Source organism: Solanum stenotomum, chromosome 4, assembly GCF_019186545.1.
Source record: "Solanum stenotomum isolate F172 chromosome 4, ASM1918654v1, whole genome shotgun sequence".
Taxonomy (NCBI): Eukaryota; Viridiplantae; Streptophyta; class Magnoliopsida; order Solanales; family Solanaceae; genus Solanum; species Solanum stenotomum.
The window spans coordinates 38,133,648-38,152,044 of NC_064285.1; the positions used below are offsets into that span (position 1 = coordinate 38,133,648).

The 18,397-nt window shown below is 34.8% G+C and overlaps 1 protein-coding gene across 1 annotated transcript; it reads right to left on the reverse strand.

Annotated features, from left to right (window-relative positions):
* Positions 1 to 1,074: 1,074 nt before the first annotated feature.
* On the reverse strand, positions 1,075 to 18,122 carry LOC125862559 (hydroxyproline O-arabinosyltransferase RDN2-like). Its single transcript, XM_049542667.1, has 8 exons — positions 17,693 to 18,122; positions 17,534 to 17,601; positions 17,256 to 17,457; positions 15,652 to 15,749; positions 15,496 to 15,565; positions 15,329 to 15,400; positions 15,128 to 15,241; positions 1,075 to 1,190 (listed from the first exon to the last, which is right to left on the reverse strand). Exons 1-8 carry the CDS (start codon positions 18,095 to 18,097, stop codon positions 1,137 to 1,139), a joined length of 1,083 nt encoding a protein of 360 aa, XP_049398624.1. The 5' UTR covers positions 18,098 to 18,122; the 3' UTR covers positions 1,075 to 1,136.
* Positions 18,123 to 18,397: the final 275 nt, after the last annotated feature.

An 18,397-nucleotide genomic window follows, 5' to 3' on the forward strand; every position in this document is an offset into this window, starting at 1 on the left:
TGAAATTTGGTAAGTTCATTGGTGACAGACTAGTAAGAAATACTCATTGCTATGTGGTTATAGTTTTGAGGCCCTTAAAATGGTTTTTTAAGTCGCTCTTTGGAATTAAAATGTGATTTAGTATGAATATAATCCTTTATATCAGTTTTATTTATGTTAAATGTGGTCCATGATTACACATGATGAGTTAACATGAATTGATATATGATAAGGATATGGATCTGATTATTTTTCTTAAATCGTTTCAATCTGAATTTAATCATAACTTTGGAGATAAAATTATTTTTAAACTCTAATTGATCTGAAATCAGTAGGTTCATCAGAAACGGTCAAATTAAAAATATTCATAGTTATGAAGTGATTTGGAAATTTGAGGTTTTTTAGATGAAGTTATTTTTTTTTTAGATATTTTTGAATCTTGAAAATTAATTTAAATGAAAAATTACTTGATTATGATACAAAGGTGATAGAGTGTGTTCTCTATGGATGACTAAATTCTAGTGAAGTATTAAGTTCACGTGTTGGCTTAGACCTTCCTCCATGTTGGATGAAATTAGTACAAGTCACTAGATTTAATCTCTAGTTTTGATAATTTGTATTGACTCTCCCTATCTGAGTAATATATGGTTGGATCAATGGATCTAGGGATAATGATATTCACTTGGTTTAAATTAACAATATACTCTCCATCTGAGTTAGCTCTAGTTCTTAATTTATTAGAGTGAATATCTGACACAATACATGTATGTTGCATGAGTGATTATTTTTTCTTCAAAATTTGTTGTTCAAGATGCATAAATATCTATAAGGTATGTTTTGAATTTTAATATTCAATGTATACATAAATATGCTAATTTTTAAAAAAGAGTATTGAGATAATGTAAATAGTTTTAGAATTTTGTTCTTTGTTCTTGATTCGTGTATCTATTTCACAGATGATGATATGTGATAAGAAATTTCGAACGAAAAAAATTCGGGTATGCTTCCGTTATGCATATAGTTTTTCAACAAAAAGATGTTTACTAGATAAACATTTCCATTATAAACCTTGCATGTATAACATTTTTGTGAGTAAAAAACAGAATTGTTTGTTTTATGTAGGTTGGGCTTCAAATAGTATAATATCACTGCTCTGCTCACCAATTTGGAATGTTGGTAGTTGCTTCGTTTACCATCTTCACGAGAGTTACCTACAATGTCAATTGTTATAAGTCAAAAAACAAAATCAACAAGTAATTTAATAAATGGTCTTTCAGAAATCCGACATACTAGGAGGGGAATGCTAAAAAAAGAAGTATATAATATTAAGTTGAACAAGTAACGCACACAATAGGTGAAACCATACAAGACATTAAACTTTACATGTGTCAAAAGAATAGTAATGGTGGAATGAGGATATGCGAAACCTACTAAAGCAAAATAAAAAAAATGGAGAAGCCCTAAAAGTGATCAGACAAGATGACACCCAACCTGAGGTAAATCTTTGACTTGTACCAAGATGCCACAAAAACATACTAGAGGATGAAAGGGTAAATCATGAGGATGGGAATGCGATTTTGATCAACTCTTGAGGATAAATCTTCATTCATTTGTCACCCATACAAACCTAGATACACACCTAGACTTAGATATACTACTCAAGAATGACATAATAATAAGAGGGATAAAAAAAGGGAAAATGGTATGAAATAGAAAACTATTAATTCAAATTAAATGTTATAAACACTGTTTCATTTAATTCTAATTTGTCGCAAACTGTTTTGCCAGTCGCCTCTCTCCCAGCAAATCTTGCTCACCTCGCCTCTCTCACTTTATACAACACAAATGTATAAATTGTGTTTTTGTTTGTATAAAGCGAGAGAAAATTGTATATATACAAATACAAATACATATATTTTCATCCTATACACTTAAAATTATACAAATACAAATCTTTCCCTGCCCAATTTTCTTTTGTCTTTCTTTCTTTCTCGTTTTATACAAACACATATTATACAATTGATTCGTATATGTATACCGAAATATACATATTAATAACCATATTCGTATATGTATACTGAAATATACATATTAATAGCCATTCGTATATGTATAGCGAAATATACATAGTAATAGCCATTCGTATACGTATAGTGAATTATACAAATCACAAGCTCTATAACAAACATAAAATTTTCTATGGAGTGCAATTATGCAAACTATAGCTATAACATACAAATATGTTTTTTATTTTTACTATATGTGAAAGTTGCTCATAAAAAAAGGCATGTAGTTTATATGGTATATAGGATAATGCATTATTGAGGTTATAGTAAAATGGCTAATTAAGTTGTTTAATATTTCATTAGGACAAAGGAGGCCAAACAAGTGGAGAAGAATGCATCCATGTCGATACATAAGAAAAAATTACAAAGTTAGTCGACCAAAAGAATAAAAATTAATGTTTCATGGTGCATGAAATTGCTATCTGCAAATCGTATCGTAATTATTGAAAAAATTAGAAAGGGAGTTAACCAAAATCTGGTATTATGGAGATGAATACTAGAGATCATAGTTTTTAGGATAAGTAGAAATAAGACGGAATATGGACTACAAGTTTAACATTATAAGAAGAACAAGAAAAAGTGAGACCAAATGATGTTATATATGGTGCCTAAATGTTGGAAACTCAAATATTAACTTCTAATTCTTCATAAGCATGGCATGAAGATAAAGGTGAAATACATATTCAACAAAGGATGGATGACACAAAGAATGTTATGGGAGTGCAATGCAATGGGATTATGACAAACTGATTGGTAAGTTCAAGAATGATAACGAGACCCGTAAGAATCCAATATATACTTCTGTTCTGCTGGGACAAACTATCCCCCGGTACCTTCCCCGAAAAATATTTTTATTTTGTTATCTCCATCCACATAGACTACTTCTTCTTTTGTTTCCAAGAACTAATATTCTAAATAGTTTTTAAGTATAGACTTTTTTTGTTGCTTGTCAGCTTCCTACTTTGGCATAGGTGATAGTAATGAAGATGACACTTAGCATCTTCTTGACACCAGCAATGAATCTACTTAATAAAAAAAACCTCAACATTGAAATGAAATGGACCTGAAAAACAAATTATTAGTGTTTCTGTAAAAGATAAACTCATAATGGATATGTTATTTCTAAGTGAATCATTAATAATATTGTATATAATATCAAAACAATTTTGTTATAATGGTTAGAATTTGGGATTGAGGGAAATGTTTCATTTTCTTTATTTTATAAGGTAAACATATTTCATTGTATACCAAAAGGTTAAGAATCTACAAAAAAGACATGATTCTCTACAAACTCCACTCGTTCTTCTTGATATAAAACTGAAATGTGAAAATTGAAACCATAACACTAAGAACAAGAATTAAAAATAGAAGGATAGAAAAAACACCAGATGGAGATTAATTGAAAACTATAGCAATAGAAACCTTAAACCCGCGATTAATAGAATCCAACAAGCACCTAACTAGAAGATAACCTTCAAGAGGAAAGCTTTGTCAAGCCAGCAATTTATAAACATGGAATAGCAATAAAGGCCATAGCCCCAACTCTCTCTAGACTCTAGTGTATCACTCATAATCTCAATATCACAAATATAATCTACCTACCAAAATGACATATTATAGTATTTATACTAGAATAGGCTAAGACTAAAGAAATAATGGTGATGATTAAAAGAATACCCTTAATGAGTTAACGATCTTCCTAGTCTTATTAGTCAAAAGTCTTGTGTTGTTTTAAGAATAACCTATTTCTCCCTTCTCCCTTGTACTTCCACTTTAGTATGTTCTTGAACTTTAACTCTTCATTCCAAGAACCCTCCAAGCTTCCCGACTCGACGAAAAGTGTACCAACTCCATATCTTGGCTTCTTGCGCAAGGTTAAACTTGGCTTGCATCACTTCTCAACAACAAAGAACTTTACGAGTGCACCAAAAGAAAATAAATGACCGGACACCTTTTCTAAGCATAGTAAAAATAGACTCTATCCCCTCAAAAGCTCTATTATTTCTCTCCCCAAAAAACCCACATCAACACAAGATGAGCCATGTTCCATGCCCTACATCTTCTCCTCTTTCTCCCACTCCTCCAACAAAACATCAAATCTTTCAAAGATTTTGGCCTTTCCCAAGAAGTTTAAAACCACCTAGACAAATCCCAGCATGACCTCATTGTAATATCATAATGAAGAATAAGATGATCGATGTCCTCTCCTGCTTCCCTACACATGATACACCATCTGATGCAAACAATCTTCCGTTTTCTCAGATTTTCCGCCATCAAGATCACCACTCTAGAAGTTGGGCAAGAAAAAAAAATACACCTTCTCAACATTTGTGGAATCCATACTACATAACCTAGAAACTTAACCTTCTCCCTAATAAAAAAAAATTCATAAAAAAAACTTAACTAAGAGAAATCCATTGTTGCCCAAACCCACCACAAAGCATCGGGTTTATCCACTGGAGTACCTTTCCTAAAAAGTAGCGCCAACAACCTTTGAAACTCATTTACCTCCCAATTGTGGAAATCCCTTCTAAATGTAAAATCCCAAAAGTTCTATTTTCCTTGTGTTCCCCTAATTAGGTGTAGCGTCAAGTTTCCTTCACATGATATTAAGAACAGAATCAGGAGATCATCTTTCAGTAATATCACCCCCACACCACCTTTGTCCCTAGAAACTAAACCTCCTCCTATATCCTACCTTAAATGAGATGTTAGCACTAAAATAATCTCATCCCTTAAAAATATTCCTCCATAAGCCACACCCAGAGGGCATATATTGTGAATAATGAATTAATCAAAATACTTTTGATGATGACAACATGAACAAGGTTCACATAACACATACCAAACTTAATATGAAGGGGCGGGAAGAGTTCACTTATTCAGAGATAAAAAAGCAAAAGCGTGTCCAAAACAGCCAGCCAAATTAAAAGAGGAAAACAATAAAAGCAGAAGACTCCTAGACCAAAAATGAAGAAGGTAAACAAGTTCTATAAGGAAACTGATTAGATATCTAGGAAAACTTATTTCTTTCCATGTAGAAGTTGATCAAGGAAAAAACCAACCTCTATAAAAGGACAGAACAAAAGAGAGAAATAGTTGCCTTTGAGAAATAACAAATTGAGAAAAATTATTCCAAGCAAAGGTCGAATCATCAAGGAGATCAAGAAAGTGAAAGAAAGAAGTACTAGAGTTAGGATCTAGTACTTCTTTCTGAAGTATAGTGTTACATTGGTTTGTCTTGAATCAGTGTTTAAGATGTGTATTCTAAGAGAGAAAGAGAGTGAGTTCGAGAGAATTATAACAAGAAGCGAGTTTAACTTTTTTGAGAGTAGAGTCTTCGATTATAGTTAATCGATAGAGAGTAAAGGTACTAGAGTTAGTTCATTGATTATTGAGTTGTAATCTTGAATTGTGCTTAAAGGTAATAAAACTGCGGTGTGATTTTTTCCTTTCTTTGAGGGACGAAGGTTTCAGTGATACAATCTTTATTTTATTGTGTTGCAATTGTTTATTTTGGTAAATGTACAAGAACCTGGTTCTTGTATAGGGGTAAGCTTTATTTAATTAGTATCAGAGTAGGTCTTTACATTAGAAGACTCGCATCTTGAAAAGGATCAATGGTTGCACCACCTACACCACAAGAAGGAACTTCCCAAACTTGACAACCATTGTTCAATGGAAAGTCTATGGATGGTGGAAGAACCGCATGATGGATCACTTTATAGAAGAAAGTTCATACCTATGGGGAGTTGTCTTGGATGACTAACCATGCCCATGAAAAAGGGAACTTATAGAATCACTAAGATACCAAAGGAAAGGAAGGAATGGGATGCTGGGAATAAACTTGCAATTCAAAACAATGCTAAGGCTAAGAAGATTTTGATATGATTTATAGGTCCAAATGAGTACAATCGGATCTCATCATGTCAGGATGCAAAATCACTATGGAAAATACTACAAACCACTCATGAAGGGACAACTCAGGTAAAGAAGTCTAAAATTGTCAATTTGAATAGGCAATATGTGAGTTTGTTTTGAATGGTAGAAGGTGAAACAATTCAAGATATGCATACCAGGTTTACTGCAATCATTAATGAAATCTACTCATTAGGAGAAGTAACTCTTAATAGAACGGTCGTCAGAAAACTTCTAAGTGTTCTTCAAGAATCTTGGGAGAGAAAAGTATCACAGAAGCACGTCACATAGATAAGCTAACTATGGATGACATTAGAAATCTTATGACCTATGAACTCAAGAAAAGCTAAGAAAAGGAAATTAGAGGAATGAGAAAAGATAAGAACCTGGATCTCAAGGCTACAACACTAGAAGATTTCAAGGATGAAAACACCATACTAATGACCAAGCCATTCTCTAGAATGCTAAATAAAGGAAAAGTATTTTAGAGAATGAATTTTTAAAACTCAACTGTGAAGGATCCAAAGGAGCAGGTCTATCACAAATGTGAAAGTCCAGATTACTTTATCAAAAAGTTTCCACTATGGGCCTTGGAGGGCAAGAGAAACAATCTAAAGAAAACTAGGAAATGAAGAATGATAAGTATATTTCCACAAATAGGAGGCTGGCCAATCAAGAAGTTCATCTCTCGGTAAAAAGAGCATTTGCAACTATGGAAATCAATCTGAGGAAGAGTATGGAGATAGAAACTTTGGAAATCAGTCATACTGGCAATTGAAGAGACAGACAAGTATGACTTTCTTGCACTAGTCTTCTTAACAAAAGTACAAGACAAAAGAAATACTTGTCAATATTAGGAAACAATTTTGGCACTGATGGCAAGAACAAATTTTAAAAAAGATGAAGTAGATGACAAACAATCCAAGGTAAGCTTTCATCACATCAAAGAAAATCTTCATTCATACTCTAAGAGAAAACTTGAATCTCTATTAAATACTTTTATAGATTCATACCAGTCAACTAGTTCTAAAAGAGAACAAATTATGGACTTATGGATGGCTGTGCATCTTTAAGAAAAGAAAATAAAAATATTGAGAAAAACAATTAATGACCTATACTCAATGACTAAAAAGAATAAAGTTCTCCACAAAGATCTTCATATCACTAAGATGGAAGCAGAGCATACTATGAGATGGACAAGATCTTCCATCATGCTTGACAATATCCAAAAGGGTCAATCATCCACTAGACATGGAATAGGATTAACCGGAAGTCTATTGAAATCACAAATCCCAACAAAGATTGTCTATGTATTCAATGTGGGCTAGCCGTACATAAGAGTAACACATGCCCTAAAAGGTTAATAGCTCAGGAGAATAATCTAAGGGTTTTTTGAAAACCATATGGGGAAGGAATCACGAAATTGATTTCGAAACCTAACCCTAACCAAGATAGTATAAGAAAAATCTCATTCATCCTTTTTTAAATAAACAGGGACCTAAGTGGATTTCCCTACCCAAACTAACCTCTGAATATTGATGCACGAACTGGTGGGAGGAGAGATGAAGTAATGGTACCTAGACATTGCGTTCTCCAGACACATGAATGGTGACAAAAATAACTTCATCTTACTGAGTAACTACAAAAGTGGAAATGTAGCCTTCGGAAATGGAAAAAAATGATAAATTTCAGGGAATAAGAAAGGTTGGACTCAATTACACTGAAGCAATAGACAATGCGTACTACGTTAAAGAACTACAACACAATTTGTTGAGTGTGTCTAAAATGTGCAAAAAAGGAAACAATGTGATGTTCACTTCAAATGAACGGAGAATGTTCAATTCAATCTCTGGAAACTAGTTCTTCGTGGAAAGAGGAATAAGAATGTATACAAAGCAGACATCATTAGTCCTAAAGAGAATTCACTAAAATGTCCCAGTGCTATTATTGACAACTCTCTTCTTTGGAATAAGAGGCTAGGACACATAAGTTTCTCAAAAATTAACAAGCTCATATCAGGAGACCTCATCAAAGGGTTACCTACTAAGAGATTCAATGATGATCAAGTATGTGGAGCATATGCTCAAGGAAAACATGTGAAGTCCTCGTTCAAGCCAAAAGCAATGGTAAGTATAACCAAGCCTTTTGAACTACTTCATATAGATTTATGTGACCCAATTTGTGTGCAAAGTAGAGGAGGGAAAAATATATTTTTGTAATTGTGGATGACTACACCAGATTCACTTGGACCATATTCTTTGCAACAAAAGAGGAAACATATGACATATTTAAAAATTTTGTGAAACTGGTTTAGAAGAAGTTTAAAAGTGATATCACTAGCATTCATTCAAATCATGGATTAGAGTTTGAAAATTCAAAATTCTTGCAATTTTGTGCCAAAATGGGGTTTATCACAACTTCTCTCCACAAAGAACACCACAACAAAATGGTGTAGTTGAGCACAAAAATAGAACCTTGGAAGACATCGCATGCACCATGCTAATATCAAGTAATCTTCTAAAGTCTTTTGGGCTGAGGCAGTAGTACTTCGTATTATCTTACCAACGGATGTATGATCAGATCAGTACTAAACAAAACTCTTTATGAATTGTTGAAAGGAAGAAAGCCCAACTTAGCACATCTCAGAGCATTTGGGTGTCTCTTTTATGTGCACAATAACACAAAAAATGCAATAGAAAAATTGATGCCAAAAGCGATGAAGGAATCTTCCTTGGGTACTCATCACAAAGCAGGGCCTATAAAATGTTCAACAAAAGATCAAATCGTGTAGAGGAAAGTGTCCACATCATCTTTGATGAAGAAATAACTCAATCAAAAGGAACTCGCAAGATGATGAGCATGAATAGGTATGACAAATCCACAGCAACCTAAAGTAATCAAATCTGATGATGACTCTCCAAATGAACTTGCTCCCGAATCAGTTTTGAATGCTCCTGAGATAGTAGATACAACTAATGAGGAAAGTCCCATAAAACCTGGTCCATCTTCCAGAGAAAACGCACAAACAATTCAGCCAAGAAATTGGAAACACCAGAGCTCTCATCCAGTGCAAAACATTCTTACTCCCAGGGATTCATTACAGATCTAAACTAAGGAACATGTGTTCCTTTTAAGCTTACTTGTCCTTAAGTGAACAAAAAACTTCAAAAAAGCCCTCCTAGATCTGCATTAGATTATCGCCATGCAAGAAGAACTGATTATGTTTGAATGCAGCAAGGTTTGGAACGTGTTTCCTCAACTTCATGATAGAACTGTATAAGAGCTAGATGGGTATTCAGAAACAAACTTGATAAACAAGGAAAAGTCATACAGAACAGAGCCAGTTAGTCGCATAAGGATACAATCAGGAAGAAGGGATAGACTATGATAAAACATTTTCTCTGGTAGCAAGAATCAAAGCAATTAGGATGTTGATCACATTTGCGGCCCATATGGAGTTCAAACTTTATTAGATGGACGTAAAAAATGCATTTCTAAATGGGTTTCTTCAAGAAGTGGTATATGTGAAACAACCGCCTAGCTTTGAAAGTCTTGACCCCAATTACTTTGTCTACAAGCTAGACAAAGCACTGTACGGCTTGAAGCAAGCACCTAGAGCATGGTACAATCGACTATCAAGCTTCCTTCTTACACATGGATACTCAAGAGGCAAGATTGGCAAGACGATATTTCTTCGAAAGCAATGTAAAGATTTACTCAAAGTTCAAGTGTATGTAGATGACATCATATTTGGAGGAATAGATGCAGATCACAGGGTTTAATTTGCACAACTAATGAGCAATGAATTTAAAATGAGTATGATGAGATAGCTCAACTTCTTCCCAGGACTTAAGATCAAGCAGTCATCATCTAGTACTTCAATTCATCAGCAAAAATATATCAAAGAGTTGCTTAAGAAGTTTGAGATGAATGAAGCTAAGACAAATGATACCCTAATTGGCACGACAACCAAGCTTGAAAGAGATGAACCTGGTCTTTAGTGAAAAACAAAAAATATAGAGGAATGATCGGATCCCTCATATACTTAACTTCTGACAGGCCCGACATTGTGTTCAGCGTTGGTTTATGTGCACATTTTCAATGTTGCCCAAAAGAATCTCGTCTGGAAGCTGTGAAAATGATTCTACGATATCTTGAAAGAACTGTGAACCTAGTTCTACACCGGATACCTAGTGGATAGAAAAAGCACGTCAGGAATGGATCACTTTATGGGAGCATGCCTAGTGTCTTGGGCTACAAAGAAGCAGAACTTGGTTTTCCTATCAACTGCTGAAGCTGAATATATCGCAACTGCTTCTTGTTGTGCTCAAATCCTATGGATAAAGCAGTAGCTTGAAGATTTTAGAATTAAAGTAGGTTGTATACCTATCAGATGCGACAACACATGTGCTATGAATATGGAAAATAACCCAGTCGAACACAAACGAACAAAGCATATATATGTACACCACTTTCTCGGGGACAATGTGGAGAATGGACTCAGCATTATGAATTTTTATATGACTACAGACCAGGTTGCCGATATCTTTACCAAAGCACTTGGAAGAGAACAATTTCAACAAAATCGACTGGCCTTGTGGATGGTGTATCAAGAATGACTTTTCTCTTACAAGGAAAATTCATGATGAAAGAATTGAAGAATGATCTCAGCACATAATTGTCATTAACTCATCTTTGTACCTTGTCACACGTATACATTTACAGTAAGACAACACTCCAATCAGGTCTAATAATATTACCCTCAGATTTCTGTAACTATGTTGCAAAGGAGCTCTCTTGTCAAGGAACATATTCTCGTCTTAATAGGTATTCATCAATCCTCATTATATTCCATTTTGCATCACATTCCAACATTTGATTTTGTATTGAAAAAAGCTTATGAACTTGGTCCATCTAAATACACCCACCTTTAAAACCTTGACATTTACGCGGGAAACTCATTATCAATAATCCATAGTCACTACTCTTTTACGAAACTCAACCGTCTATTAAACTTTCGATCAAATGTCAGAATCCCATCATTACTCCTTCATTACCAATAATCCTATACACTCGTCTCTCACATACGTACCCTAAATCCCGTCAAACCCATAAACCCTCATAATGTCTACACCACGAAACCTAGTCTCCTACTCCGTTGATGAGGACTCCTCCTCACCGGAAAAGGCATCCATGCCCGGTTCACCTAGGGAATCATCTCGGGGGGGAAGGCGTCACCTCCACCACACATTCATCTCCGCCTCATCAATTCCATCCTCACCGGTCACCATCTTTGATCGGGTCATGCTCTCGTCTACCACTATGCGCCTCCAGCGACCCTTTCACTCCCTCACCATCTCCACCGCCTGTCGAAAACCCTAACTCTAATTTTCTTTCCCAAATATCCACTCCTTCAAGACCATTAGTCCCACAACTATCCCAAGAAATCCCTCTCCCTACATCCACTCTTACCCCAATGCCCACCCACACCACTTATTAACAAAACCTAAACATCGATAAGGTTCCCCTTAATCAACTACGCAAAATTGTTCCTTAGAAACCATGCAAGCATATTGATCAAAAGCAGACCATTATCCACGTCTCATTCACACGAAACGCTAGTCAGGCCCAACTCAATGAGGTTGTTGAATCAAGCAAGAAATGTCATCACACCGATAAGTCTCTGGTTCACTCCCCTCAGTCTCCTATTGTTCTTGATTCAGACCGTGATGAGGCACCTGATGGTTCTATTTCCTCTAGTTCCTCTCTCCCCCACAAAAAATAAGAATTTGGCTAAGTACTTGGCAATGGAGAAGGAAATGTATTTTGGGTCTAAAGCAGTTTTGAGGGGGACAACCTCTCATCCCGAGGTTCCGACTTTAGATGTGGTTAAAAGGTGCTTGACTTGTTGTACTTTCAAGGTTGGATGGTTCTAGACACAAGGTTAGAGGTCTATGAAAATGAGGTATTTGAATTTTATGTGAACGTAAATGTGTTAGAAGATAACGTTTCTACTTCCTCTGTCGATGGGGTTGAATTAATATTTGATAATGTCCGCATTCATGAAATTTTTCATATTCCAATTGATGGTCTAGGTGAATACATGTGGACAAAAGATGAAAATTGTTTGCTCACATCTAAGTACACACAAGGGAGGGTCTTTGCACAACCAAGAAAGGTTCTTAAAGGGAAAATGACACTTTTTCACAAATTGTTGTACGAATTAGTGCACAAGGGGGTTCTTTCTAGGGGGTGAAATGCCATGAGGCTTCCTTTAAGGACACGGGGATAGCCAATGCCCTTGAAAAACAAAGAACCTATTGGCTGGCCTTCTCTTATGATAAAACACATGCCACGCATGATTGATCCTAAACCTGGTGCTCATCAGTTGAATTTTAGCAACCTCTCCACTATTATGTTTGAAGATATTAATGTTCCTTTAAGGGAATGGAGAGTTCTGAAAAGGAAGGATATGAATACTTAGGTCTACTCTTGCTAACTGTAGACTGCTTGATAATAAGGACCAAATTCTGCTACTGCTCCTAGGGTACTGGCCTAGTTGCCATTCTTCTTAATGATCTTTATGCTGCCAGGGAACATAATGTTGCCCTCCTTACTTACTGAGATTGATACTCTTTGTACTAACCTAGCTAAGTCATAGGGGGGGGTAGCTAGATTGAAGGACCAGTTACTACTGCAACAATGCTCGTGTGGATCATGTGTTAGAGTTCTTGGCCCTATCTCATACCCCACCAACCCCCATCCCCTCCTTGCACCTCCTAAATCATTCCTTTTGGCTTCTTTGGAGACAATCTCGTGAATAGCTATGTTTTGTGTCAATGTTGGATATTTGTTTGGAGCTCTGTGAACTTAAACCTGATGCATTCTGTTTTGCTTGATTATTGGTCTTTGATTTGTTCTTATCTTTTTGTTTGGATGGCTAATAGCCTTATATCTTGTTCACCTTATGTTATCATGTCTAAGTGGTGCCCCTATAGCTATGCGTTTGTAATGATCTCCTGTTGTTATGATCTTTATCCCTTTTTTGATATGTCAAAAGGGGGAAGTGTTTGGTTGACATAGGTGTACGAAATGGAGTATATTTGTCATCATCAAAAAGGGGGAAATTGATGAATAATGAATTGCTCAAAATACTTTTGATGATGTCAGCATGAACAAGGTTCACATAACACATACCAAACTTAAAAGAAAGAGGCGGGAAGAGTTCAATTATTCAGAGATAAAATAGGGAAAGCGTGTCAAAAACACCAAGCGGAGTTAAAAGAGGAAACGAGTAAATGTGGAAGTACTAGAGTTGGGAGTTCTTTCTGAAGTAATGTGTTACATTGGTTCTTCTTGAATCAGTGTTTAGGAGGTGTGTTCTAAGAGAGAAAAGAGAGAGTTTGAGAATTATAACAGGAAGTGGGTTTTGACTTCTTGGGGAGTTGAGTTAAGAGAGTTTGAGAGCACTGTAACAAGAAGCGTGTTTGACTTCTTAGAGAGTAGAGTCTTCGATTATAGTTAATCGATAGAGATTAAAGGTACTAGAGTTAGTTCATTGATTATTGAGTTGTAATCTTGAATTGTTCTTAATGGTAATAAAATTGTGGTGTGGCTTATTCCTTCCTTGAGGAAGGTTTCCATGATAAAATCTTTTTTTATTGTGTTGCGATTGTTTATTTTGGTAAACGTACAAGAACCTGGTTCTTGTATAGGGGGTAAGGTTTATTCAATATCATGTGACTAGTGGTGGCAAATGGGGTGGTTTGATAAAATTTAGGCGGGTTAAAAATAGTCAACATAAAATGGGTAATAATTCAACCAACTCATATTTCATATGGGTAACAAATGGGTTGGGTAAAATACAAGTTTACCCATATTTACCCATATTTCGATGAATAAAATAGTACTTTACTTTATAGTAAAACATGGATAAAATATTTTAGTCTTTATTTTAGATGAAAAATGTTGAAAATATTTTATTTAGTTCTATTGTATCATCAAAGTAAAAAAAAGATTCCTATTAACTTTCAATATAAAATAAATTTATGTAATAACAAGGAAAAAATATTTTAAATTTCAATGTAAATGAATATTTGCATTTTAGGAGTAAAACGTGCTTAATGCACTTTACGCAATATCAATACTAATACATGATTTGCTTACTTACACTATTATTTGTTATCCAATATAAAATTAAACAAATAAAAAAAATATAATTATAATTAACAAAAGAAATGGACATGTAATATAGTATATATTTATTTGGAGGGTCAAACACTTTATCTTTTTCAATTATAGAGAAGAATAATTAGGAGCATAAAAATGAAGAGAAGTTAAAACACTTTTGGTGATATGTTGAATTTTGAGTGAATAAAAGTTGAAAGCTTAACCGATTTGGCTAACCCATATTTTACCCATGAATACCCATATTTCTATGGGTTAAATATGGGTATAAACATATATTTTATCTATCTAAAAAGTAACTCACCCAACCCATTATAATATGGGCTATTTTGCGGGCTAAGGCGTGACTAAGAACTCATACAAGGAGACCTGTTTTATGTGGGTAATAACCAACTTCAATAAGATTATATTTCTTGTTATAGTTGATGCATACTTGAGTCTTTATTTTTTTGCCTTGAAGCAAATACCTATATTCAATGTAATGCAGGTACATAATACTCGTCTAAGTTTTGAACCTATGTGACAAGTAGGGCTTACTTGTTGGTTATCAGAAACAAAAATACTACACTTGATCTACTTTGTTTCTGGATTGGTTGGAATGAACAGTGACGTAGATTCAAACGGGATAAATCTACTACCCTTGCTTTCCTCTGTTTCAGGATTGAATAGTAGGGCTAGAATCAAGCATGCTAATAAGAGGCAAAACTACACATACACCGGTTGTCATCCTTATTCTTCACTTGTAGCTTTAAGAGCCAATTGATTCTCCTGGAATGAATATTATTGCCCCTTTAACAACATACTACTTAGTGAATACTGGCAACCAAATCATTCTGCTCATCTAACAAAGCCAAACAATTATGTATCTAACTAATAATTGCAATGTTTTAAGACAACAATATTTATTCAAAGAATTGTACCACACTAACCATGTTAATTGAATAGTGCAATAGAGAACTGTATTTGTATAAACATACCACACTTTCAGGGACGTTAGGTGGAGGCAGGGATAGATTTTTAAGTGGAGGTCCTTTGATATAGGACCTCTTATTAAATCGCCAGTCTCCAATTTTTCCATAAGTAAGCTCACCCTGAACAACAAGCTACGGCATAAGATTACTCATTAAGACCATAATACAAAGATTGAAACTTAAGTACACAAATAATAATAACTCTACCTTCATGTTGTAGTCACACGCATAAGTGTAATGGAGGATAAACTTTTTTCTAGTGTCCAAATCCCAGGGTGGCTAAAATATTTAAAATTCAAGATTACTTATGAAAAGTAAAAAAAAACAAGAAATGAATCACAAAGACTAGACTGTTTAGTAATACAGATCAAAACCTGTAGCATAAAGTCTTTCCGAAGAATATGCTGCACACCATGCAAAGCAGAAGCTACAGCATATGCATACCTTAATTCAGAAAATAGATGAGTCAAAAACACAGCTATGACGACAAAACCTACATCTTTCAACTCATTAATTAGTAGATCTCTCACATTTCTAAGACCCAGCCAAAAGTTTTATCCGTTTCTTCATCATGCTTCATTCTTAGAGAAATATTCATCCATGTAGTTGCAACTTGCTCTAACAAATTCTGTATAAACCAAAAACAATTCCTTGAAATCACAAGATTAAAAAAAACAAGTGCAAAATAAGCACAAAGTGCTGATCCAAGAATTTATGTAGCTGTAATAAATTGAGAGACCTATATCTAATAACAATCTAGTGGTATACAAACAGACACGGGACAGAAATATGCTCACACGGAAAATTTAGAAAATGAGAGAATGACACGGTAGAGACACATCAATGAAATTGAAGAGGGCTTATTCTGAATAATTAATGAAAATAAAACTCAAAAGATACATATAGATAATATTAACAACATCAACAATAATTTTTGTCTAGATAACCTTGCAGTTATTTATGAAGATTGACAACCTCAAAACAAGCTGATATTGAAAAATCGGCGGGTATGACAAAAAAATTAAAAGCTCTAAAGAAATGAACAGTCTAGATATCGGCAATACTTTCAAAAGTAAAGGTACAAGGAGTAGGGGGATATGATAAAGCTAATGATCAATGACAGTCAAGTTAAGTATCCTGGAATGTGAGGAAACTAAATCAAGCAAGCATATATGAGCCTCATCCATAGTTGGAACGTTGATTTCGAGAGTCCAAAGTAGAAGGTGATATCAAGAATATTGTGAAAGTCTTGTGGGAAACCAATTTATGTGTCAACTTGAAGCTACTGGAACTAGGGGAGGAATTATTCTTTGGGATGGGATATCATGAGCAGGTGACGTAACTAGTGTGAGAGACTGTTAGATTACTTGTGAATTCATACCCACATTTTTCTTGGCAGCATTTATGGTCCCAATGACGGAAGAAAGAGAACAAGTATGGGGGAAATTGGGGGTCTATGCTCAAGCTCTTGAGTAGTTTGTGGGGATTTCAGGTTTCCTTTTGAGCCTTACTTCAAGTCTTAAGCAGGCCTATGACAACACCGTGAGTAACATCTCCATTTATCATTCCATTCTCTTGAAACAACAAACCAACATATGTAAATTATTTGCATTTTGGCACCGTAATTGCCGTCTTGTGTTACATCAACTTCGCTCTTCTAGTGTTAACTAAACTTGTGGAGCATGTATTTGGTCAGACTAATTACTTCTACTTATCATGAAACTCTTACTCTCTAAAGTGCTTCTCCAAAGTTCAAGCTACTGGTTGATACCCTCGTTGGGTTTGTCAATTAACACAATATCATTGGTGTTAGGTTAAACAATCCTATTAGAATAGGAACATGATCATACAAATAGAAATAAGAATAGTAAATAGTATCCTACTTGGTAATGGATTATATTCTAGTGTCTATAAATAGGGTCTAAATGTAATAATGTAGACACAACAATAATTTAATAATATTCTTCCCTCATATTTTTCACAATTGGCAAATAGCATCTACCATGGGACCTCATCATGTATTATGTGGGTTAGGTCACCCATAACTAGGATAAACAAGAAATTAGTATCAAGTACATAAACATATTAAAATGCCCTTAGCGACATGAATACCTAAATAAAGGTAAAAATATACCTTCTTAATGATGACCGGGGAATTTCCAATGGGATCAACATTTGTTACAGGACCATTTTCTTTGGGAAAGAATTTCCTTATGATCTCCTCGTGTTCGGCAGGTTTCATGTAGAAAAAAGGGAAAGCAACTGGGTAATCTCCATAAGCTAAATTTGGGAGCGGGTTCAAAAAAATGTGATCAGGCTCTGCCATAAGTATGTATCTGCCACAATAGAAAAGGCTAAGATTGTTATGCAGTCAACCAGATTTTTCACATAATTAAACATTTGAGAACTCACTCCTCTTCTATGGTAGCCTTCTCCAACCACTGAACGAATGCCCAAGGTCTATTGAGGACAATGTAACCCTGCAAGCAGCAAACTAACCATGATTGATAAGTGAGTCTAAAATAACATTTGATGCCAAAACCTGACTGGAAAGAAAGGCATGTTTCTGACCATATCAAAACCTTGTGGAAGAGGATCAACGACAAATGTGGGAATTTCATCCATTAGATTGTCAGGGGTTCCTGAATGAAGGATTCGAGTGAATTTTCCCATCTCTGAACCTGGTAAATTCTTCTTTTTCAAATACCAATAGTACATGATGCGGGATTGCCACTTGCTATAAGGAGTATCAGTTGCTGTTAATGCAATATGGAATAACAACTTTTGGGGTTTAGGTTTTGTGAGATTGTGAGGCATGTGAATAATGGGATCAAGAAATAGTTGAGTGAAACCAACAGCCTTTGAGTTTGATTTCTCAAAGCCAACAAATGTATACCTTATAACCATGGTAATCAGATTATATGTTACAAAGGAAAAAACAAGGGACAGAAGAAACAAAAATACTAGTGGTTTCATGACAATAACTCTTGTCCTTAGTGTGCGTCCTTGCCCTGCAACAAGACAAGCACAAATTAAGCTTAAAAGACTTACGTATATATATATATATTTTTTTTACAGATTAGTCAGATAGATGTAAGAGCATCATCCAATCACACTAAAGAAAAAATTAAAAGAGACTCTTATCAAAATCATGTTAGCTTTATATAACTTAAAATGAGTCCACAAGCACAAAACCAAACTTTTACTAAAATCAAACAACTAGTATCAAGAGACAAACCAGTAATGAAATTCAAGGCAGCCAACACACAAGGACAA

What these genes read in the sequence shown, in the direction of transcription:
- LOC125862559 (XM_049542667.1), bottom strand. Translation starts at nt 18,097, where the DNA reads ATGAAACCACTAGTATTTTTGTTTCTTCTGTCCCTTGTTTTTTCCTTT. An exon ending in TTCCACAAGGTTTTGATATG is followed by an intron (nt 17,602 to 17,692) that starts GTCAGAAACATG and finishes TGCTGCTTGCAG; the next exon opens with GGTTACATTGTCCTCAATAG. An exon ending in GGAAAGACTTTATGCTACAG is followed by an intron (nt 15,401 to 15,495) that starts GTTTTGATCTGT and finishes TAAATATTTTAG; the next exon opens with CCACCCTGGGATTTGGACAC.